The sequence below is a fragment of the Rhea americana genome, unplaced genomic scaffold (genome assembly GCF_003343005.1).
Source record: "Rhea americana isolate MKP2758 unplaced genomic scaffold, rheAme1 scaffold_36, whole genome shotgun sequence".
Lineage (NCBI taxonomy): Eukaryota > Metazoa > Chordata > Aves > Rheiformes > Rheidae > Rhea > Rhea americana.
In genome coordinates, this window is record NW_028186490.1 from 6,516,218 (window position 1) to 6,536,320 (window position 20,103).

Consider the following 20,103-nt stretch of genomic DNA (forward strand, 5'->3'; position numbering starts at 1 on the left):
GTTCACTTGTTAAGTACGTTTTAATTTTCTCTCTGTATAATTCCATGAAGTTATGTTATTAGTTGAAATCAGTAATTGTGTATTGACTAAAAATTGATTCTCTCTTTTAAGAGAATATCAATTCTACAATTGTGTTTATTTTCAAATTCTTTTCTGAAGGAGGCAAAAGGAGGCAGAAATTACCAAAAAATTCCGGGATGCTATGGCTCAAGAAAAAGCCAGAATAGTGGCAGAAAAATGGAAAGTAGAAACAGAAGATCGGAAAGCAGCCAAATTGGTGGAGGAAAAAATTCAGGAGGAACTGAAGGTATGTGCAGAATTATATTTAGGTTTTTTTTGTTAGTGCTTTTGTATAGATTCTGTGTTCTTGTAACCTTCAGTGCACGTTTATTAATAAGCATTAAAAAAGAATATTGTATTTTTTTTTATCCTAGAATATACAAATAGCTACATTGTGTTCACCAGTACAGCTGGGTGAATGATGTAAAGAACTTACACATCTCATTCAAAAGTGTCAGGACGATCAAATTGGTTATTCAACTAACACATTAATAGAATTGTTCAGTCAGCAGGACTGAATGAATCATACTGGGAAAAAAAGTACGATTGTGAAATGTGTCTTTTTCGGTCAGTTTACTTGAAAATATTTAGTGTATTTTGGATGAGCTGTGCATATATTTAATTTTAAAATTCTGTCACCACCTCCTTCAGTATAATGAGGAGAAGATTCTTCGCTTATTCAATGTATGAGAAAAGTCTAGTTGGTTTTGCTAGAAGTTCATTTGCTTGATTTTTGTCAGCTTATTATTTTTTCATGAGCTCACRATATTTTAATGTTTATGTTCTTATAGCATGTTCAAACATTTATTTGAAATAATGTTTTTTCACTTGCTCTTGTTGAAAATAATAATTTGAAAACAAAACAAGAAAGGCCTCAGCATCTTCCATTTTAATATGACTTTATGAAGATAATTTGTTTAAAATTCGTAAGACAAAATATAATTGTTTTAATGTGCAGAGAAGTTATCAGTCTTCTGAGTCTGGGACGTGCACTGTGGATCTGCACGAGATTGGTGAATCTGGATTTCCGTGGAGAAAGCCTATAGTAAAGTGTGACTCGGAGGAGATGTGTGTAGGGACTTCTCCCCCACCGGCTGTGTGGTTCCCACCTTCCTGGGATGGTGACCGAATGTGTGGGAACCACAGAGGGAATCCCCCGTCCTTCCGCGGTGGGAGCAGTGCTGAAAGCTGCAGTGCTGATTTATGTAGGGTTTGGCTACCAGCTCGAGTTAACAAACTGCTTGTTGTTTTATACACTGTGGGACTGGGATTTGAGGGTGGTTATGCAGCACAAAGCAAGGGCAGTTCCTGTAGCCTCATCTACTCAGAGTTGTTGATTTACCTCTGTGCAATTAATCTGAATTCATAGGAGAGAACTGGGCCGTTGAAATTTGATGTCAACGAGTGATGAAACTATACGTTTCAAGTGGTTTCATTAATATATGAATAATGAGTGGAGCAACTAATTAAACTCTCCTTTTTCTGCTCTCCAGAAAGCAAAGTCCTCTCGAGCAAAGACCCATATAGGCCTGTTCACTCCTATCTCCGGGTGATTTACGGTTAGTTTACACTTGATGGGGCAAATGTCCGCAATTTTACTGTCACTCCAAAGAGACTTTTTGGAAAAGCAGAGTGACTAGTTTACGAAACCTTTAGTCACCAGAAATCAGTGCTATTTCAGTTAAGGAAGGTTGTTCATTCCGTTGTTGATACAATTTGAAAAAAATGGTGTCAAGTTCTGCCCATGTTTTATATTGATAGAAAAGTAAAGTAACAATAATTTCTGTTCCCACTGTTGATCTGAGTCTGAAGAGGTATCTCCCATCCACTTGTGTACGGGATAGGAGCTATACTCGCACTGCTGTATGTAGGGTGAGAATTTGGCTCAGTTTCCATTTTAAATTTCAAATACTAAGCTTTGGTCAGCTCTTCTGTAGCTCTATTCAGAATGTTGTCAACATTTTTATTTTACAAAAGAAGTAGAGAGAAATTTTCTTCTGTGATTTCTTATAAATCAAGCATTTGAAGAGAATATTTGCAAAAACTTAAATAAAACTTTATTTATTTATTTAAATAAACTTTAAATAAGTGGATGAATTTGGAGACATTACACAGCAAGTTTTTTTTTTTAATATTCCTTTACTGAGAGTGCTTCCCAGTATCTACTGTTTTACTAGAATGATATCCTCTTAAAAAAATGAATTTTTGTCCCTGAGTCTGCAATTAGGTCTACACTTTGGGCTCTGTTAGGAGCAACTTGGACTTACATAGGACTCCATCAGCACAGATCCAAATACAGGACTAGTCTCCAATACTATACCACCATGCCTTAGGTACTCAGAAAAAAAGCTTGTCTATGACTTGGCCTGAAAGGGACAGTGCTGTGGAATTTCTTAAAAACAATAATGGGATTTGAAAGACAAGTGAATCTCAAAAGCCAATACCGGGGAGTTGTTAACCTCTCAGTCTACGGGCTTGTTTAAGGCTCACTTGGCTTTGCTTTTCTGTCCCCTTCCCTCCCCTGCCTTTACTCCTTTTATAGCTTCTATTGTGTAATGGAAGAAGTACATGAAATATTTATAAGCTGAATGAGTGGAAAGGTATCCAGACAGGAAGATAGGAAAGTTATATTTCTGGCATCTACCTCCAGATACAAAAAGTGTACAAAAAGAACCTAGACGTAGGGAAAAAGGTGAATTGATGAATCTACACGTGTGACTGCACTTGCTGAGATCTTGAAGAAATTTGCCTTTCATAAATGACTCAGGGTGTGGAATGAGGTGCAGATCAGTTAGCAAGTCCACTTTAACAGGTTTAAAATATTTAATGCATTGGTAATCATCCTTCTGTGATGATGACCAGACTATATTTAAAGCAGTCTCCAAACCGGGAAATGAGAAACTCAGTCTCTGCTTATGCTTCATTCTCTTGAAGCATTTTGACTTGGAAATTAAAAGTCTCTATCCATTCTGCTGATTTGTTTAATTTCTAACCATATTGTGTCATAGATGCTCCTTTTTAAACCACTGTTATTCCTCTTGACCTATCATGGACTTTAAGGCTGTCTGCACTAGATAAATGATATCTCACATGTCAGAGTGAATGATGATCTGTTTCCTTTCCTATACTATTGGAAAAGTATTACATTCCTTGGAATTTCTTAAGCAGAAATGCACTTAATTTTTTGATGCTAGAATGTTGACTGCTTTATTTTTGCAGTTTAAGGATAGTTATTCTTTTATGTATCTATTGCAAAGGACAAATAAGAAAGCCARTTGCTACCATTGATCTTTTTGCTAATTCACAAAGGCTATGGGATCATAGACATTATTTCCTGCTGTTATCAGTTGGTGTCATTAAGAGTCTTGAGCAATGTGCAGAGCTAGGGCAAATTAAAGGTGTGAGCCTCAGCCTGTCAGGGGAAGATGGTATCCTTTACCTACAATTAGAAATAACAGATAATCTCTTAGCTCTCACTTTGGGTGTTCCCCTTATAGCAAGAAATATTAATAGTAAAGAACTGTCTGCATGACAACTTCAGATATCTGCCAAGTTTAATTATATAAACACAGTTGAAAATAAGGCTAGATTGTTTTTTAAACCTTTGTTTGAGAAATGAAATGTATGATAATTAAAAACTTCATAACTTTAAAAGGCATTGTTTTTCTTCAGGCATCAAAAATATTTAGTGAGAGTTTTAATGACAGTGATGCTAAGGAGAAATAATCCTTATTCTCTTGATAAGCAATGAGAGAGTGACAGAGCATTATAATTTCCTTCCACAGTGTTTTTAATGCAAGTTTATGGCCTTTAATTCCAGCTGGGATGGTGATGTGTGGGGGTAAGCTTTTTTTTAAGTGTGGATCTAAGAGTTTCTATGTCCTAATGTTTACGTTCTCATCAATGAAGACAGGATTAGACACAATCTTCAGAGAGCAGAGTACTTAGTGCTCCAGTTCAGGAAATCATCTCTAATAAGGACAGCTTATGCCTAACACTAAGAACACTCTTCAGTCCTATTGATCTGAATGAGCTTTCAGCACATGCCTGAGCGCTGTCCTGTGCCTAACCGTGCTGTGGAGCTGACTCTTCAGACAACTGCTGCCAGGTGTAAAGGAATAGAGTAAAACGTTAGCATCACCACTTACGGTACTGTGGGCTGCTTATGACAAAGCAAAGATCTGTCCTGGTCTGACAAAAACCCTTGTCTTCAACTGAATGTCAAGCACTTGAGTGGCCTGTTGTTATCTTTAAGTGCAAATAAGTTGTAAGTTCAGATCTGTGCTTTGCTGTGCCAAGAAGACACTGAATTCCCTCCCAAAGATAGCACGTTCACAGCCCTAGAATATGACAACAGCTTCTTGCTGGGATTTTGCACCAAATTCATTCCAGCAGTTCCTCAGTAAGGTCCGTTCAGTCACAAATGYGGTAGTTCAGTAATATTTCGTGTTCTTTTGTGAGATCATAGTTCGGAATTCTTTTTAAAGCATTTTTCTTTTTAATGTTGTTGGAAGTGAGGCAGCTGTTTGTTTTCTACTGGGAATTTGGTCTTAAGATTTTTCTATCCTACGTGTGAGGAACTGTGACACCAGTTTTAAAGCAAAATATTTTTCCTAGTGACATCATCAGTGATTCTGCTGCTGATTGTCCTTATTCTGGATCTCTAGTAAAAGCTACTGAAGTTCTGACATTTTCCATGGGAAAATGGGAAGATCTGAGTCACTGATGAGGATAGTTTACATTTCAGGTACCCTAACTGTGAAAAGTTCCTAAAATCCAAAGACAAACTCTGAGGTGAGTAAGAGCAAGTTACATCTTCATTGAATTATGGCAAGYTTCCCAAATCTGCTGCAGCAGATATAATAAGTCTCAGATCCCTCCCAACCAGGAATAGTTCTTGCCTGTGTTTTGTGCCTCATCTAAAAGAGGGTCTTTGTGAACCAGATTATGATGTTACTTGCCTATCTGAGCCATGGGTGAACAGCATGTTCTGGGGCGTATCCATGAATGAAACGTGACTTCTGCAGGAAGTGTGACTCGTCCTTTTGAAACACTGGTAGAAGAGAAAAAATGTCTCTGCAAACACTTTCCATTCTGAGGCAAGTGATAATTTTCTCAGGAAAAGGGTGGAAAGGGGTTAGATGCATTTCTGCTGTTATTTATACTTACAGCTCTGTAAGAAACCGTCAAATGGGTTTGTGGAGAAGCTGATCTTTGAAGTCTGTCCCGCTGTGTCAACCTTGCTGAGAGCAGGCTGTCCGAGAGCCAGGGACCCTGTGATTTCCAGATTCCTTTTTTCAGAGCCAGGAGTTCTGAGACTCAGATCAGAAGACAAGCTGTGCTCGCAGCTCTGTGGCGYGTAGCGTGATGCCCACCCTGGCTCAAAGGTGATTGCTGATGGATCTCAGGAGGTTCACAGTAGACACGACACAGCAGACTAGCGTCAGCTCTAAAGAGTATCAAAGACACTTGACAAAAGACCAAGATGCCTGACAGCCTGAGATTTAGAGGGAATCCCAGATGTCCTTTTCTTCAGAGAGGACTGTTGTAATAAATACATTCTGTAGTTTTTGCCCTAAGCAGGGTGTTAGTCATTCAGTTGCCCCCCATCCTGTAAGATTCCCTAGAGGATCCCTAGGAGCCATGGCAGCCAGAAGCTATGTTTTCCATTAGAAAAAAATGGGGTATGTGTTTTGGGTTTTCCCTGGTGCATTTTTTAAATCTGTGATAAATTCTGAATGCTGACCTATTCTCTCATCTGCATTGGACTGAAATATTAGAAGCTAACCATAGCTAAGATTAAGTGTTATTTAGAAATGGCTGTAGCAGAGCTAGTCTCACATTGTGAGACACGCTCACAGTAACAAGTTTGTGGTAAATGCTCGACTGTCAGAGGCTAGATAAGATCATTTAGCATGTTTGAATTCTCCAGTGGAATTGAAGCTGGGGAGGATTACTGCTGTTTACTGAACTGCCTGTATACTTTGTTGCAGCAGGTTAGTGTTTCTTGTCAATTTGCAACCAAGTACTGAATTGTCACCTTCCTAATTATTCTAGAAGACCTGAAAGAGGGTCATGGCGTGTGGAATGGTATGTCTCAACTGTCAGGCATTTGTGGATTATTATAGGTTTTGGCTTTCAACTCTGACGTGCAGGATTGGGTTTGTATGGAGAAGCAAATAAACTAGTTGCTGTTACTTTTCCAGGGGAATAAATACAGAAAGTTCAGCTGTTCATTTTAAATACAAACACACCCTTCTAGGACCCCTTTTGGGACCCCTTTGTGGTGTTGTACAATATACTTGGATAAATATCCATGCAGTTTTTTGTACAAATATAATTTATTTTTTCTTTAAAAAGGAAAGCAACATAAAAAATTATGAATTCAGATCGCCACCAATGTGGAGTGGTGGTTATTTTTTAGTTATTTTTTCTTTGATTTAAAGTTCCTTGTTCCCTCTAATAGAAATAAATAAATAAATAAGAAGATAGAGTTTTCCTTTCTGTCTGAATTCTACTTTTTCTTTTAGATGCTTGCATCTTTTTACTACAAATGTTTCAACAGCAGCTGTTGTAAAAAAAACAAGCCTGTGACAAATCTCTTGTGTAATTCAAGGAAGCTGTTGTCAGGCTGTAGGGTGGGTAGGTGGGTGAGTTGTTTCTTTGGCTGTTTTGTTTTGTTTTTTTTTATTTGGCACTTTAAGTTTACCCTAGTAGTTTGAAATGTTGAATAGAAAACGTTTTGATAACCTAGGATTACCACTATGCCCATCCCTGAAGGGATAGCCTAGATGTATTTGATTTGCAGGCAGCAAAACTGCTTCAAAAATGGTCTTATAAGAATAAGGAATAGCTAATTTCTTTGTCCAAGGAACAGAGTAAAGCCATTTACTAACAACTTAAGTATGCAATCCCTAATTCTGTAGGGAATATATAAAAAGAGAATTTAAAGCTTTTTATTTTATTCTGAAGAAACTGTTGGTTTTGAAAGCAGTGCTTTCTAAAAGCGCTGACATTTCAAAAATAATGAATGGTCCACTCAACTAATCTTTCTAGGACTCTAGAGATAACAGTGAGAGGATGATATTAGAAGTAATGAAAGGATACTAGCATTAAAACATGAAAAATTGACTGAAGAACAATGCCAGGCTTTTCTTTCTCAGAAATAATARGAGTAGCCTAATTTATTGTTCATCATGTGTGTTAGGGAACTATTATTCACTACACAGGCACATCATTATTAATATCCAATATTTCAGGTCTTTTTGATTTTGTTTCATTATGATTAAAGAGACGAAGCCTCTGCTGGTGTAAATTGGTGGAACTCAGCTGAGCTAAATGGAGAAATGTTGATTTATGTTACTAAAAGACATGGAAAAACACTTGAATTCTTGCATAGGGCAGAGATTAGCATTCGTTCCATTTTCTCACTCTGAAGGTGATGGTTGCTTGTAATTAGCAAATTGCTTCTTTTCAATCTTTTTGAAATACCAGTGGACAAAAGTACTTAGAGTATTGTCAGCTGGCTGACTGCTACTAAGCAAACCATCCCTGTGAAACTGGAGGCATCTCTCCTTGTTTATTCACACTCACATTTAAACTGTTATTTCCGTATTCTTGCTAATAAAAGTTGTCATTCTTTCTTAAACATGGCATTATATGATCCGTGACCAGAACAGCAAAACAGTCCTGATTGCTGCTGCAGCTTCTGGCCCTCACTGAATTATTAGGGGTCACAAATGACCTACAGCAATATTCTTGGGAAAGCTGTCTTCCGGAAAGAATTCTTCTTTTTAGTTTCAAAATAGAGGCTAATGACAGATCACTTTTGCAGAGCTGGGGAGAATTAAAAATCCCTTCCTTTCCTACAGTGGAGAGTAAGTTGTTTCTGTTTCCCAGGCAGGCATTCCAGACACCTGTTTCTCCACGGGAAAATGTGTATACGAGTCCCTCTTACGGATGCTAAACAACAAAATCATCATTTGGAGATTTGTATTATTATGTTGGAGTTGCTTTTGGTATTTGTCTCCAGGCAGGTGTTAAGATAGGACAGACAGCCTTCAAATGAGTATTTCAAGCTGTTACAAAATGAAGGTATGTACTTGAGAGAAGAGTTAATCAATATATACCTTTTACTGAATTACTATAGCTTTTAGAGTAGTTCAGCACTTTTCAGCCTAAGATCAGATAGCCTGAACTTTCACATAAGCAGTATCTTCAAGCACTAAACATGAATCTGCAGGTATAAAATTAGGTATATGAGCTTCTTTTTGCGGGTTTGTCAGTGACATCAGGAAAACTCAGCGCTGAAACAGGAAATTCTGCAACCCAGTCTGTAACCAGTTATTGTGGTTAAATTTCTATCATAGAATCAGTTCAAAATAAAGCTATGTCTTGCTTGGAATTACTCTGGAAAATTTGTGAATGCAAATGGTGAATGTGTGTGCTGTTCCTGTCTGACTTCATGTTCCATAATCACACTGCTTAAGGATTTTTCCATGATGCAGACAATTTTCGCCTGTAGGTGAATGCCAGCCTGGCACAGCAGAACCTCAGATATGTCCAGATTAAAAATAATCCAAAGGCCACATCACAAAATGTATCACCCTGCCTTTCTGTCTCTCACTTTTAAAATTTCTCATCTGAATCTATGCAAGTAAAATATTTTGTATTCTCCTTCAGCCTGATTCTGCGTTGCTTTCCAACATTAATAGCATGATTTGACAGGTACAAAGCAGAGGTAAAGTACTGCCAGATCAAAATTATAACAATTTATACTCAGCTAGTAATTATGTAGATTAGAAAACATGACTCAGTGTAATGGAAGATAAGTCCTGAGAATAGTAACAGGATAGCTATTGATATTTGAAGTGGATCATAAGAAAAACTTGGCAGATTTTACCATATGATTTGTTGTGGATCTTCTGAACCTACAAACCAAGTTTAAAAAAATATCAAATACTAGAAATCAGTCCTATTTTTTAAAACCACTCCAGTCCTTTGCAGTACTTAATAAAATAGCCTGTGGATTGCTCTGSTAATGCAGTGGATCCTGCTGTGATGGAAATTACAAAGATGTCTAATAAGTTGCATTTATTCTCAAATCTATAAAGTATTCCCTACCACAAAGTTAGGAGTGCATGGATATGATATAATAGAAAGGAAGCCTAATATGTCTAATTCACCTTTGAAAGAAGGATTATTCTCATCTCTCAATAATTTTCAGATTTTTACCTTACACTACATCTTAAGAAAAAATAATTACTTGTGCAAAGTCTGTAGTTAAGAATCATGTGCTCCAGTATTTTAGCTCAGCTGATTGATAGSACATGTTGGTACATTTAAGCAAATTGTTTTCCAATTTAATCAGGGTTTTTTCCTCTGTGCTGAGCTAATGCTGGTCCCGCAATGAAACAGTAAAATTCCTTTCAAAAGGAGAAAAGTTAGGATGATACAAAGATCTTTTGGAATCCCACCTTTGGCTTTTAACATACAAGAGCTATGTAAGGAAGACAAACACATCTCCCACTAAATCGCTAATGGAAAAAGAAAAATGCCACCAGATTTTGTTCACCTGGATGTCAGTTGCTTGACTCTAGAAATTTGTTAGGATTAACATTTTATAATAATTCACATTTACTATGGGCTCTGGTTATGTGTTAGTTTAGGTTAGATAACTAGGTTTGTCATTCAGGATAATTTTATTTGGTGACATATGACAAAATTTATATGAAATTTGTTACCCAACAGGGTATAGTGGTAGTTTCATTATAAAGGAAGATAACTGTTAGTGAAATCTTTTTCATAAAAATGTTCCCATTGCAATACTCTTGAACATTGCATGCAATTTAGTTTTGTGGTTTTTCAGTTGAACTGAACAATGAAATAAATTGGCTTCTCTTCTACCTAAAGAAAATGAAAAATTTTAATAGAAAATCAGATATGGATTTCTGTTCCTGTCCTAATCCAACTCCTGTATGATTGAAGGCCAGCTGTACAGGCCATGTTTATCAGATTTCCATCTCCATTAAGGTTTTCTTGGGAACTTTTTTGTTTGCTCTTTTGGCTACTTTTTGCAAAGTGATCAGTGTGTACTGAAGGATTTGGCCTTTTCTTCCAGCATATAACGATCTTGATATTTGGAAAATGTTGTTCTCTGTGTTGTCTATGATGACACATGGGTGGCAGTTGCTACACTCAAAACACCAATAAAGCAGTTCTGCAGATCCTTTAGAAAATATGTGTAATACTTGCATAAGAGCATCCTCTCCAGTGAGGAGTGCATGTGGGCTGAAAACAAGAGCACTGCTTACAGACTGTAGGACAGCACCAGCTCTGGTACCATAGAAATAGAATATATTTTCCTTATAAAGTGCAGGTCTTAGATACTTACATGTCCCTTATTGCTCTGCTACTTGTGCATCTCACAACATGTGGAATACTTTCCTCAGAAATTCCCAAAGAGGTAGGGAACGTCTCTTCTGTCTGTTTGTGGCAGGTAAGAAACACAATGCCAGAAGAGACAGTGATTTGTCCAAAGTCACATAGCTGCTCTATGAGAGGAAACAGCTGAAGCAGTGTCCTAACCTTTTGCCCATTCTTCCACTTTAGTCACCTCTGTTTTACTTCATTTTGATTAGAAAAGAGAAGAAGAGGAAAGACAAAAAGGTGAAGAACAAATACGGCTGCAGGAGGAAATCCGAGCAAGAGAGTTGTACTTGAGCCTCAAGCAAGCTCAGCAGCATAGTCAGCACAGTGACGATGACCAGGAGTGGGAAGAACAGTGTAAGTAACATTGCCTCTACAGTATTAACATATTTCAAAAAGTAAATATAAGGAGAGCAAATATAGAGTGGAAAGGCGTGTTGGCGCCGGTGCCGTCTACCCAGAATAGTGAAAAATGATATATTATTTTGCAGGAAATCACTAGTTTGCTTTTACAACTGGAAGTTGTTGCGAGTTTACCAATTTTACCATCTTCTCTGAATAAGAATCTGTGCTGATGCCTTATAGAAAGTTTTTCATGTACCAATGATAGTGAATGAGTTTATTACTTTCAATCTAATGTAAGTTGTTAGATTTTGGCTTAGCAATAATAATTCTGGATACAATCTGTCTTTATCTGTATTTTAATTACCTCTATGTGGTGATATGACTAAGCTATAATATCGCTCAGATAAACTCCCTTCATTTCGAAGGATTACTTGGCTTGTTACCCTGAAAAAGTCTTTATAATGATACTCTCTGTGCAGGCTCAGTTTCTTTTTAGCCATCCTAAAATTCTGTATTAATACCACTGTTATGATTAATTTAAAAATACATTAGTCATCTTCAAAAGCACACAAGGAGCACAAAATTATATGAATATATATATATGCATATGTATACATACTGTAGATAAGGTTTACTTTAGGTTACTGTATATAAAGTACAAGTCTACTCCCTCTAGAGTCTACTGTATAGTTGACTTTAAAGGTATGAAATTTCTGTTAGAAGTAAGAATTGGGCAGTTTTGCTGAGAGAAGAATATATTTTATATACCTCATCTATATTGATTTGATTACACTGCAGAAAAAGGAAATATAATGTTTGGAAAGCTCTAGCTCATATGAGRATATTCTGTTAATTATATATAACAGAAGTTAATCAATTGACACTTAAAAATGGAGTTTAGGGAGCTGACATTAGCACCTGTGTTGCAGGAGATCCCTCATTAAGCAGGAAAAAAAATCTTGCTATAGTGTTACTTATTTCTTGACAGAGGAAAGATAAATTCATCAAGATACGTGATGAGTTTATTTTATAGCTTTAGTCATCACTTCAAGAGTTCCTGAAGACTAATTACTGAAGTCCTATTACCTGCCATTGATGTGGTAGTGAATCATTCAGTACAAAATGAATTACAGCTATATAAGATACACTGTTGCCATTTCACAAGCTGATAGCAGGCTATGCACATTTTTGATCAATAAAACCTCTGTATATTACATTGTCAATAAAGAGAAGGTAATTATTCCCTGGAGAATTGTCTAAATCCAGGTGTACCTGTTTATTCTGAAAGGAGAACTGTAGATTTTTTTTATATTGAATGTTTAAAAGCAGAGTGGGTTGAGAGAAAAAATAGCCCTTTAGTTTTATAGAAAATGAGGCTTTGTCAATTAACATCAGCTGGCAACCTGACACAGAGGATTATATGATGTACTTTAGCATTTTTCAGATGGTAGCTAAAGAAAGAAAATGCATTTGTAACCAGGATATTAAAAAAATCCACCCTATCTTTATATAGAAATTGGTAGCAGAAATTCCATAAACATTACTAAAAATACCATAAACAGCTGTCATTTTCATACTATAGCAATTATTTTTCTTTTACACATTGAAGAGGTAACTAAGATTTTAAAACTGTTTTCTCAGTTTTTCTCAAGGAGTGCTGGCTGTAAAGGACAGATATGAGAAATGCAGTAGCAGTATTGTAAGAGACATCAGAGAGAAAAGCAAGAAGATATGAAAGGTTTTGACCGTGATTGCTGCAATGGCATTCTTGATCTGTCAAAACACTTTCAACTGTATCATATGCTGACACGTGTCATCTACAATCATTAATTTTTATTCTGTACACTTTTTTTTTTTTTTTGACAACTTCAATGCTTTGAAGGAATTCTAAGCCGTGGCCTCGTGTTCTACCAGCCGCAGTCTGTGTGCTTTGCTGGCTAAAGACATGTCTGCTTGTCGTCAAAAGGGTGACTGGCTGATGCTCATGTAATTTTGAGCTTTCTAGCTGGGGTACTATTAATAGGGCTGCAGTGGCAAAACAAGGTCAGCACATTTTAGCTGGCTGAGCCATGGTTGGGTTTTGCAGCCTGCTATAAGTTCTGTGCTGTCAGGGTTTATGCTGTTATCAGTAATTGATTTAGCATTAAACTATCTGCAGACTAATAGCTGGAGTGTGTCACATCCTTGCTTATCCTCTTGTGTTCATCTCACTGTCTCAATTTATCCCAGCTGGTCTAAGGGCTCAAAGTGGTTTTCTGATAGTAAATGAGCGTGACAATTTAAGATATGAAGATGAAATGTTTCGTGCCTTAGCTCAGACAGGTTCCTGCACTGGTTTAGACTATGCCATCAGACTTCGCGTCGAACTTCTTGAGCAATGTTCACAGCTTCAGTATCCTTAAGTTATCCGAAAAAAACAGAACTGCCAGCAGACAGACAATAACAAATACCTTGAAGTGGGAGCATCTTAAACTGCTATGGAATGCAGAAACGAGTATCTTAGTTTCAGTAGTCTTTTCACTTTTTAATTCAGTTATAGATAGGTTATTTTTTCTCCTTTTTATGGCAGTCTTTTCCTTTTGTCTCCAAATATTCCTTTGGAACACTAAGAAGAAGTTTAGTCAAGATCGGCAGAGTTGTCAATTCATTTTTTCCAAGCAGTAAATAGCTGCATGAATACATAAGAGAGGTACAGGCAGATGTAATGTTAACATCTTTGCATTTACCACCTGTAATGAAAACCACATTGCACATTAGGGACAAGGCCAGGCTCCTTTGTGTCCTACCTCCTTGAAGTCAGCCCTTCATATGCAATAGTGCTAGGGTCAGTACTGAAGTACAGCAGTGCTGGAGTAGCTATTGTGGAGAGCAAATGTGGCAATGATATTGATGACACTACTAATTTATTTAGTAGATAGGATTTATAATGCGATGAGGATTCATCTCTCCTCTTCATGTTATCCCTCAGCTGTTTATTGCCAAGGCAATAAGCAGAGCATTGCTAAAATTAGTTTGTGTTGTTCAGTTCAGTCTGCTTTTGTGACTTGCCTGATTGTGCCAAATAACAATAAAAGCCCTTAGAACTGCTGTGTTAATTGAAATRCATAATTTTAGTGCTTTTTAATATACTGAATGACAAACATGGAATAACTTGAGTAATCAGTACTAGAAGGAAAAAATTGATGTTAGAAGRGTAACTATACACTTAGATTTCACATAATGGATATCTGATAGGGTGTTTTAGAGGGCAGTTGTGAGTCAATATGTGGAACAACTATGAGATGATGAACAGTGGAAAAGACTGACTCAAAAAGTCCACTGTTCAAAGCTCTTATTCTGTGAAACTGAGAGGTGAGAGCTAAGGCTAAAGCTGGACAGAGGAGAGTACCTATTTTGCTTAGTTTTGTACCTTTCTACAAGTTGTTCCATTTAGTAGGCTTCTAGAGCATTCCGTAAACAATACCAAATGCCACGGTGTCTAAGTCTGACCTCCCCTTTATGTGGGAGCAGAAAAGGGATTTGCAAAACCTAATGGAAACACTGTAGCATATCTGCTCATCTGCTTGAATATTGCAAAATGCATTCTGTTAATACACTCACAAATCTCTGCAAACTGTATCAAGCGATGAAGTGCTCAGATACTATCCGATCAGCTGTACTCATCTCCAGACAGTCATTATTCCAGTAAAAATATAAACAGAGTTGAGTGACTTGCTCTATTCTTACGTGGTTTTTTAACCACTCATTTTTTTTCTCGGTTGGAGATAGGATGCCAGGCTGACCTGTTTATAGCTTCCCTTATATTATATTTATATTCTACCACAGCTGTGCCTATGAATTTGTTTTTGCCTGAATTTCAGAGGATTTACATTCTTTTGGCACTTGTCTTCTAAGGAAATTCGAGTGAGTGAGTTTACTAGCAGGAGAGAGGAGCGTTTGATAAAATGCTGAAATTTAAAGTGAATAGTCCCCAGTTCAGCTGTGCATTAAATAAGGAAATGCTCAACCTTAAGCATGTAATCATTGACTTCAATAGGTCTCAGAGTGTTTTGTTGAATAGAGATGGGATTACTAAAATGCTTTCAGATTAGAAGATTGCTGAACTGAAGCCATATTGTAGAATATCTGTGGGAAATTATTTTCCKATTAGGGAGCAGAAAAACACCATGTGATTTGTATGTGCACTCAAAAAATTTGAAGGTTGAATTTTATCTATTAAGTAGTCATTTTGAATCACTCATATACAAGCTTCAGATCAAGAATTATTAACAAGGGTAAAGCCGAAGCAAAATCATTGTAAAATGRGGACATATATTCGTGAGGCATGTTTTTTTTTCTGCATCCACCCATCTCTGACCGTAACTTACAGCTCTTCAAAACACAAAATGGATTATAAAAAGTGGACAGCTCCTAATCTTTCACAAATGATGCAACTCGTTCAGTCTGAACACAGCATGAATTAATCCACATCTGTGGCAAAAGATTTGGTATTAGACCCCTGCCAGGGCTGCAAATAGGAATTTTGCAATCGTAAATGGGAATACAGAAGGCAAAGTTGCACTTTCACTGAAAAGATAAAAATAGTTATAGAACAAAATAGTAGAGCTTCATAAACTGTCCAGGATAAACAAACTAACTCAAATTAARACACATAGGATGAGAACAGCTATTGCATACATAAGCTTTGTAGTTTTTTCTTTCTTGTTAAGAGTATGTTCACATTGTAAGCCTTGTAAACATATCAAATCTGGCTTAAAACTAGTCATCTCTAGTAARGATAACAGTATAATCATGACAGCACAGACTGAGTCTGGAGACTGTTACCAGCTTTCCAGGAGGATTTTCTAACCCATTTTTAGGCCTGCTCTAATGCAGCTACATTCTTATTGGCACCTAACCGATATAAATAAAATTAGGCCAGGCATTTCTACCAGAGTGCCTTTGGGTAGAAATGTACTTAACCTGTRTCTGAGCAGAAGGAGGATGTATCTGGTTGGTATGACCATATTTGAAGAAAAGACTGGTCATGGATGTGAATTCATGAGAAGAGGCTGATGAATTTCCTATGTGAGCTTAGTAAATCAATCAAATTCCCCATTTCCAAGTCTTGACAGTCTTGACATTCTGTCCTAATGCAAAAGGAGGATGAAGACAATATAAATTATTATTTGTAGTAATTTTTGTTGCTAGCTAGGTGGACCTATGGTGATAGTTCGTATATTTTAAGATCAGCAGTAATATTCAGTTATCTAATCTCCCTACTGGTATTGACAAAAATATGATGCTTTGCACGGGAGTTGTGCACTTCCTGTAAAATAGGGTATCTTCTGGCAGCCAGTCAAGAAAAATAACCTGCTCCTACTTCAAATAGTACTAGAAGCCCTAACTACTACTGCTTTCCTATTGTGAGAAAGGCTACAATGTATCCTGAAATACAACACTAAGTGCAGAATTAGTGGCTTGTTTGATCTTAAAATATTTATGCTAGTCTTGATCCAAACATAAAAGTGGTCTTTCTAGAGAAATGACTTAGAGTCTGAGAGAGAAAGGTAAGTATTCACTAAATTCCCTTGTAAGAAAAAACTCCTGGAGAAATATATCCAAATTTACTTCGACTTCAACAAGTGGCTGTCTCAAAATACATAAATGGTGCAGGTGCACGGAGGTACAGGTGTAGGAGACTGTCCATGTGATAGCCATCATCTTGCCTGGAGTACAACAGAAAACTTTTTGCAGACTTTTGACAGCRATGACTGGGTGAATCTTTATCCGCAGTACTAGTTCCAGTCACCACACACAGTTATTGATRTCAGAGACTCTGGTTTGCTGAAGTCCTTTGACCAGAGAGGTTTGAAAGAGAGTCAGCTTGGGATACTGCAGCAACACTGATCCACAGTATAAGCTATASTAGGCATCTCCTAAGGATTGAGGAATATGAGGAAAGAGGTTTCTGGCAATAACTATAAGGACTGGCAAAGGACCCTTATCAATTACAAACTAGATTGAGAGATCTTATGCATCCCTATGGTCAGTGATGTGATTCTTCAGTCACTTCAGCTAAAGACTTTTAATGAAAGTTCTTTGTAACATGAGAGAGAGATAATTGTATGCACGTATATACACATATATGCATCTCTAAGACATGCAGCCTTTCCTAGCCCTGCATAGACACATGTACATATACATATAAATATATATATATGTGTGTGTGTGTGTGTGTGTAGGCATAAGGAAAGCTATGTCATAGATCCTTTCAAAATTTTCTGAATCCTAATATTTGACAGTTGCAAACTATACTACCCCTTCTTCCCCATTATTTTGTGATACATATAGCAACTGTAATGTTAATAGAAATATTCARATTTGATACTAGTTCAAAAAATGTACAGCTTTATTAGCTAGCAAGAGGACAGTAGGTATACGTATCTGTAAGGCTATCTATTGCTGATGAAAGTTGGGTATGAGGACATCTTTCCTGTCTTCTTACCAGTAAGGCTGTACACAAGGAGAACAGAACCCCAGAGCGCCCCAGGCCAGCGGTCTGCCCTGGGTCTGCGGAGCAGGACTGAGGCAACCGAAGACGGGTGTCTGTCTGTCTCACCAAGCTGCGTGGCGCTCGACTTCCTTGCCGTCTCTAGCATTGCTGCAAACACGAAGTCCATATTGAGAGCAGTTATTATTGAATGGCTTTTCGTTTGCAAAGGATAAATCAGGGACAATTTTTAAGTAATTCTCTTGACCTGTCGTAGTAACGATATTTGAATGAGATAATCTACCACTAAAAACAATGACTTCTAGGACAAGCAGTGTTTCTCAGTTTTCTTATGCATTTAGCAYGCTTGTTATTGGAGTTAGCTAAAACTGCAGGGTAAACGTTTAGTAAGTGAAACTGAAATTCTACCACTTGTATACATTCTAAACATATATGACTCATTTATTCCAATATATTGATTAGTTTTTTGTCCTGTATACCTTCCTATTTGTAACATTACTGTATATTTCCAGACTTCAAGGGTTTTCCTCATTCACTCACTTGTCTAGGGCATTTTAAGCACTTTGTTTTCTTGATTCCATTAAACCTTGCCATAATTTGGATAAATCCATTTATGCTTTTGCTTGCTTTAACTCAGGAGACTAAACCAGAGGCATGTAAACAGCCTAATGAAATGTAGCTGTCTGGTATTATATCATGCATTCCTACAAACAGGTACAATCACAGTAGAGGGAGAAACAGTGTGTGCGCATTATGAATTGGATATGATCTGAGCCAGGATAGTCATGGCAGGACTGATAATTGCTGCTGGAGGCAATAGCTTGTTTCTTTAATATTTGCTTCACTGGATGTTAAAGGTTTGTTTTGCACTGGAATAATTTGCCTGCCTGAAGTTATTTGTGTCCCAAAAAAMCATCAAAACAAGGCTTGAGGCACCAGAAGAGTGCTGATAGATGACAGATATTTGCAGTAMAATTCTTGGTGCATTTATGTTATAATATTTTCAAGTCAGGATTTCTAGTACATTAGTTTTCAAATGAAGAAGCTTTAGTGAAAGATGCCTTGACCTATGGTGGCCAAAGTAGCGGTCTCATTATTTTGCRTTATGGAAATTAGGTTTGATTTGCTTAAGTAAACCTGTGGTCAGTGCCAATGATAAGTGTGTTAAGTCTTCCAGTACAGATTCTGGTTCTTTATATCCAATTTTGGAGACTCACACGTAGTACACCCCAACCCCACCAATAGCTCCAGCCTGCCCTTTCTAATGGCTTTTCATTCATCTATTATTACTGAACCCTTTTTTAGATGGGAATTTTCAAAATGGAGTCTTCTGTGACTATTTTAAATACTCTAGSATAGATAGTATCTGCCCTTACCTAAAAACAAAAAACAACAAAAACTCCCCATACCTAAATACTAAATGTTAGTTTTTGTAACTTTATTTTGGAAGTAGCTCCTGCAATTCTAGTTGTATGCATAGTTGCAATGAATTCTGCTAAGTACAGGCTTAAAATTAAGCAACAGTTCATAATCTCCTCTGAAATGTAAAAACTTGGTGCATCTCCAGTGGAAAAGATGTCCTGAAGCAGAATTTCACTTAACAGAGCCAAAGCAAGTGTCGATCTAATTGCAGTATGTAGGGGCTCGGTGCTGTTTACTTATCTATATTATATCCAGTCTCTGTTATTGCCAGTACTGATCAGATCGCTGATGGTTCCAGTCTGGTATGCCTTTTCTAGTGCGAGGCCTGTGTATGAAGCATCAGGGAGATTATCCAGTTCTCCATCTCTTTGATGATGCAGTATAGTTTGACTGTTCTTGATACCAAGTAATAGAGGGAACAAAGACAAGGAATTGTTCTGCAAGAAATGTTCTGGGGTAAATGGCCATCTGTGTTTCGAAAGTCTCTTTTTCTTTCCCGCCCTCCTCTTCCCCTTCATTCCCCTCAGTGCGCCGCTCCAAAGCTGCAGATGAGGAAAGGAGCCACAAAGCACGCCGGGCCCGGGACGAATACCAGCGACAATCCTTGCGAGCCATCCAGAAAGGAAGAGTGGCTGGTCTTAGTAATCTGTTCAAGGGGACAAGCCTGAATAATGATCAGGAGACAAAACTGAACAACAACAGTCCAAGCTCTGTGCCGTCTCTCACCGCTCCGTCCAGGTTTGTTTGTTACGACCGTGACTTGCAGTTTTCTGTGGAATTGCTCCCGCTCCAGTCCTCACCATTTCAACAAGTTGTTCTTCAGCTGTTGGAAATTCTCACAGTCTTGGTCCTTGAGTATGGTGAGAATGAAAATGCTTTTTAAAAAATAAAACAGATTGAATGCGTAATGTAAACTAAATTCTATTTATTTTTCTGATAGATTTCTTAGAGGCTACACAAGAGTATGAGTCCTTACAAAGTCAATCATTGGCAAGGCTATGATATGGAGAAAGTGAAAGGGACAAAGTCTTAGGCAAGTCTTAACCCTCAAGCCCTAAAATAGCTGCTGCTTAACTTATGATTGACAGGATTTTAAGTCTGGGGGGAGGGGGTAGGCTGAGTTTGCTTAAGGCAAAATCAAGTGTCTTTGATATTTTTTGTCTACTGATCTTTCATCAGACTAGGGAAYTCCATGGATTCCAGAAGAGTTAAAAAGATCCAATCTGGCAAATGGGGTGCTACAAAGTTAATCAGTTGCTCTTTCTGGGTTTTTCTGGTTACATCTCATACCATTAATTCAGCTTCATGTGGTGTTAAAGGCAATTTGAACACTGTTGGGGTGATAACATTAAATA

General features: G+C 37.4%; 1 protein-coding gene across 1 annotated transcript in view; it reads left to right on the top strand.

The window, feature by feature from the left end:
* SH2D4B (SH2 domain containing 4B) overlaps nt 1-20,103 on the top strand; it is a 65,646-nt gene that overhangs the window by 11,998 nt on the left and 33,545 nt on the right. The window contains exons 4-6 of the mRNA XM_085312191.1: nt 160-307; nt 10,701-10,845; nt 19,276-19,486. Coding sequence (XP_085168317.1) covers nt 160-307; nt 10,701-10,845; nt 19,276-19,486 — 504 coding nt within the window. The remainder of the gene's footprint in view (nt 1-159; nt 308-10,700; nt 10,846-19,275; nt 19,487-20,103) is intronic.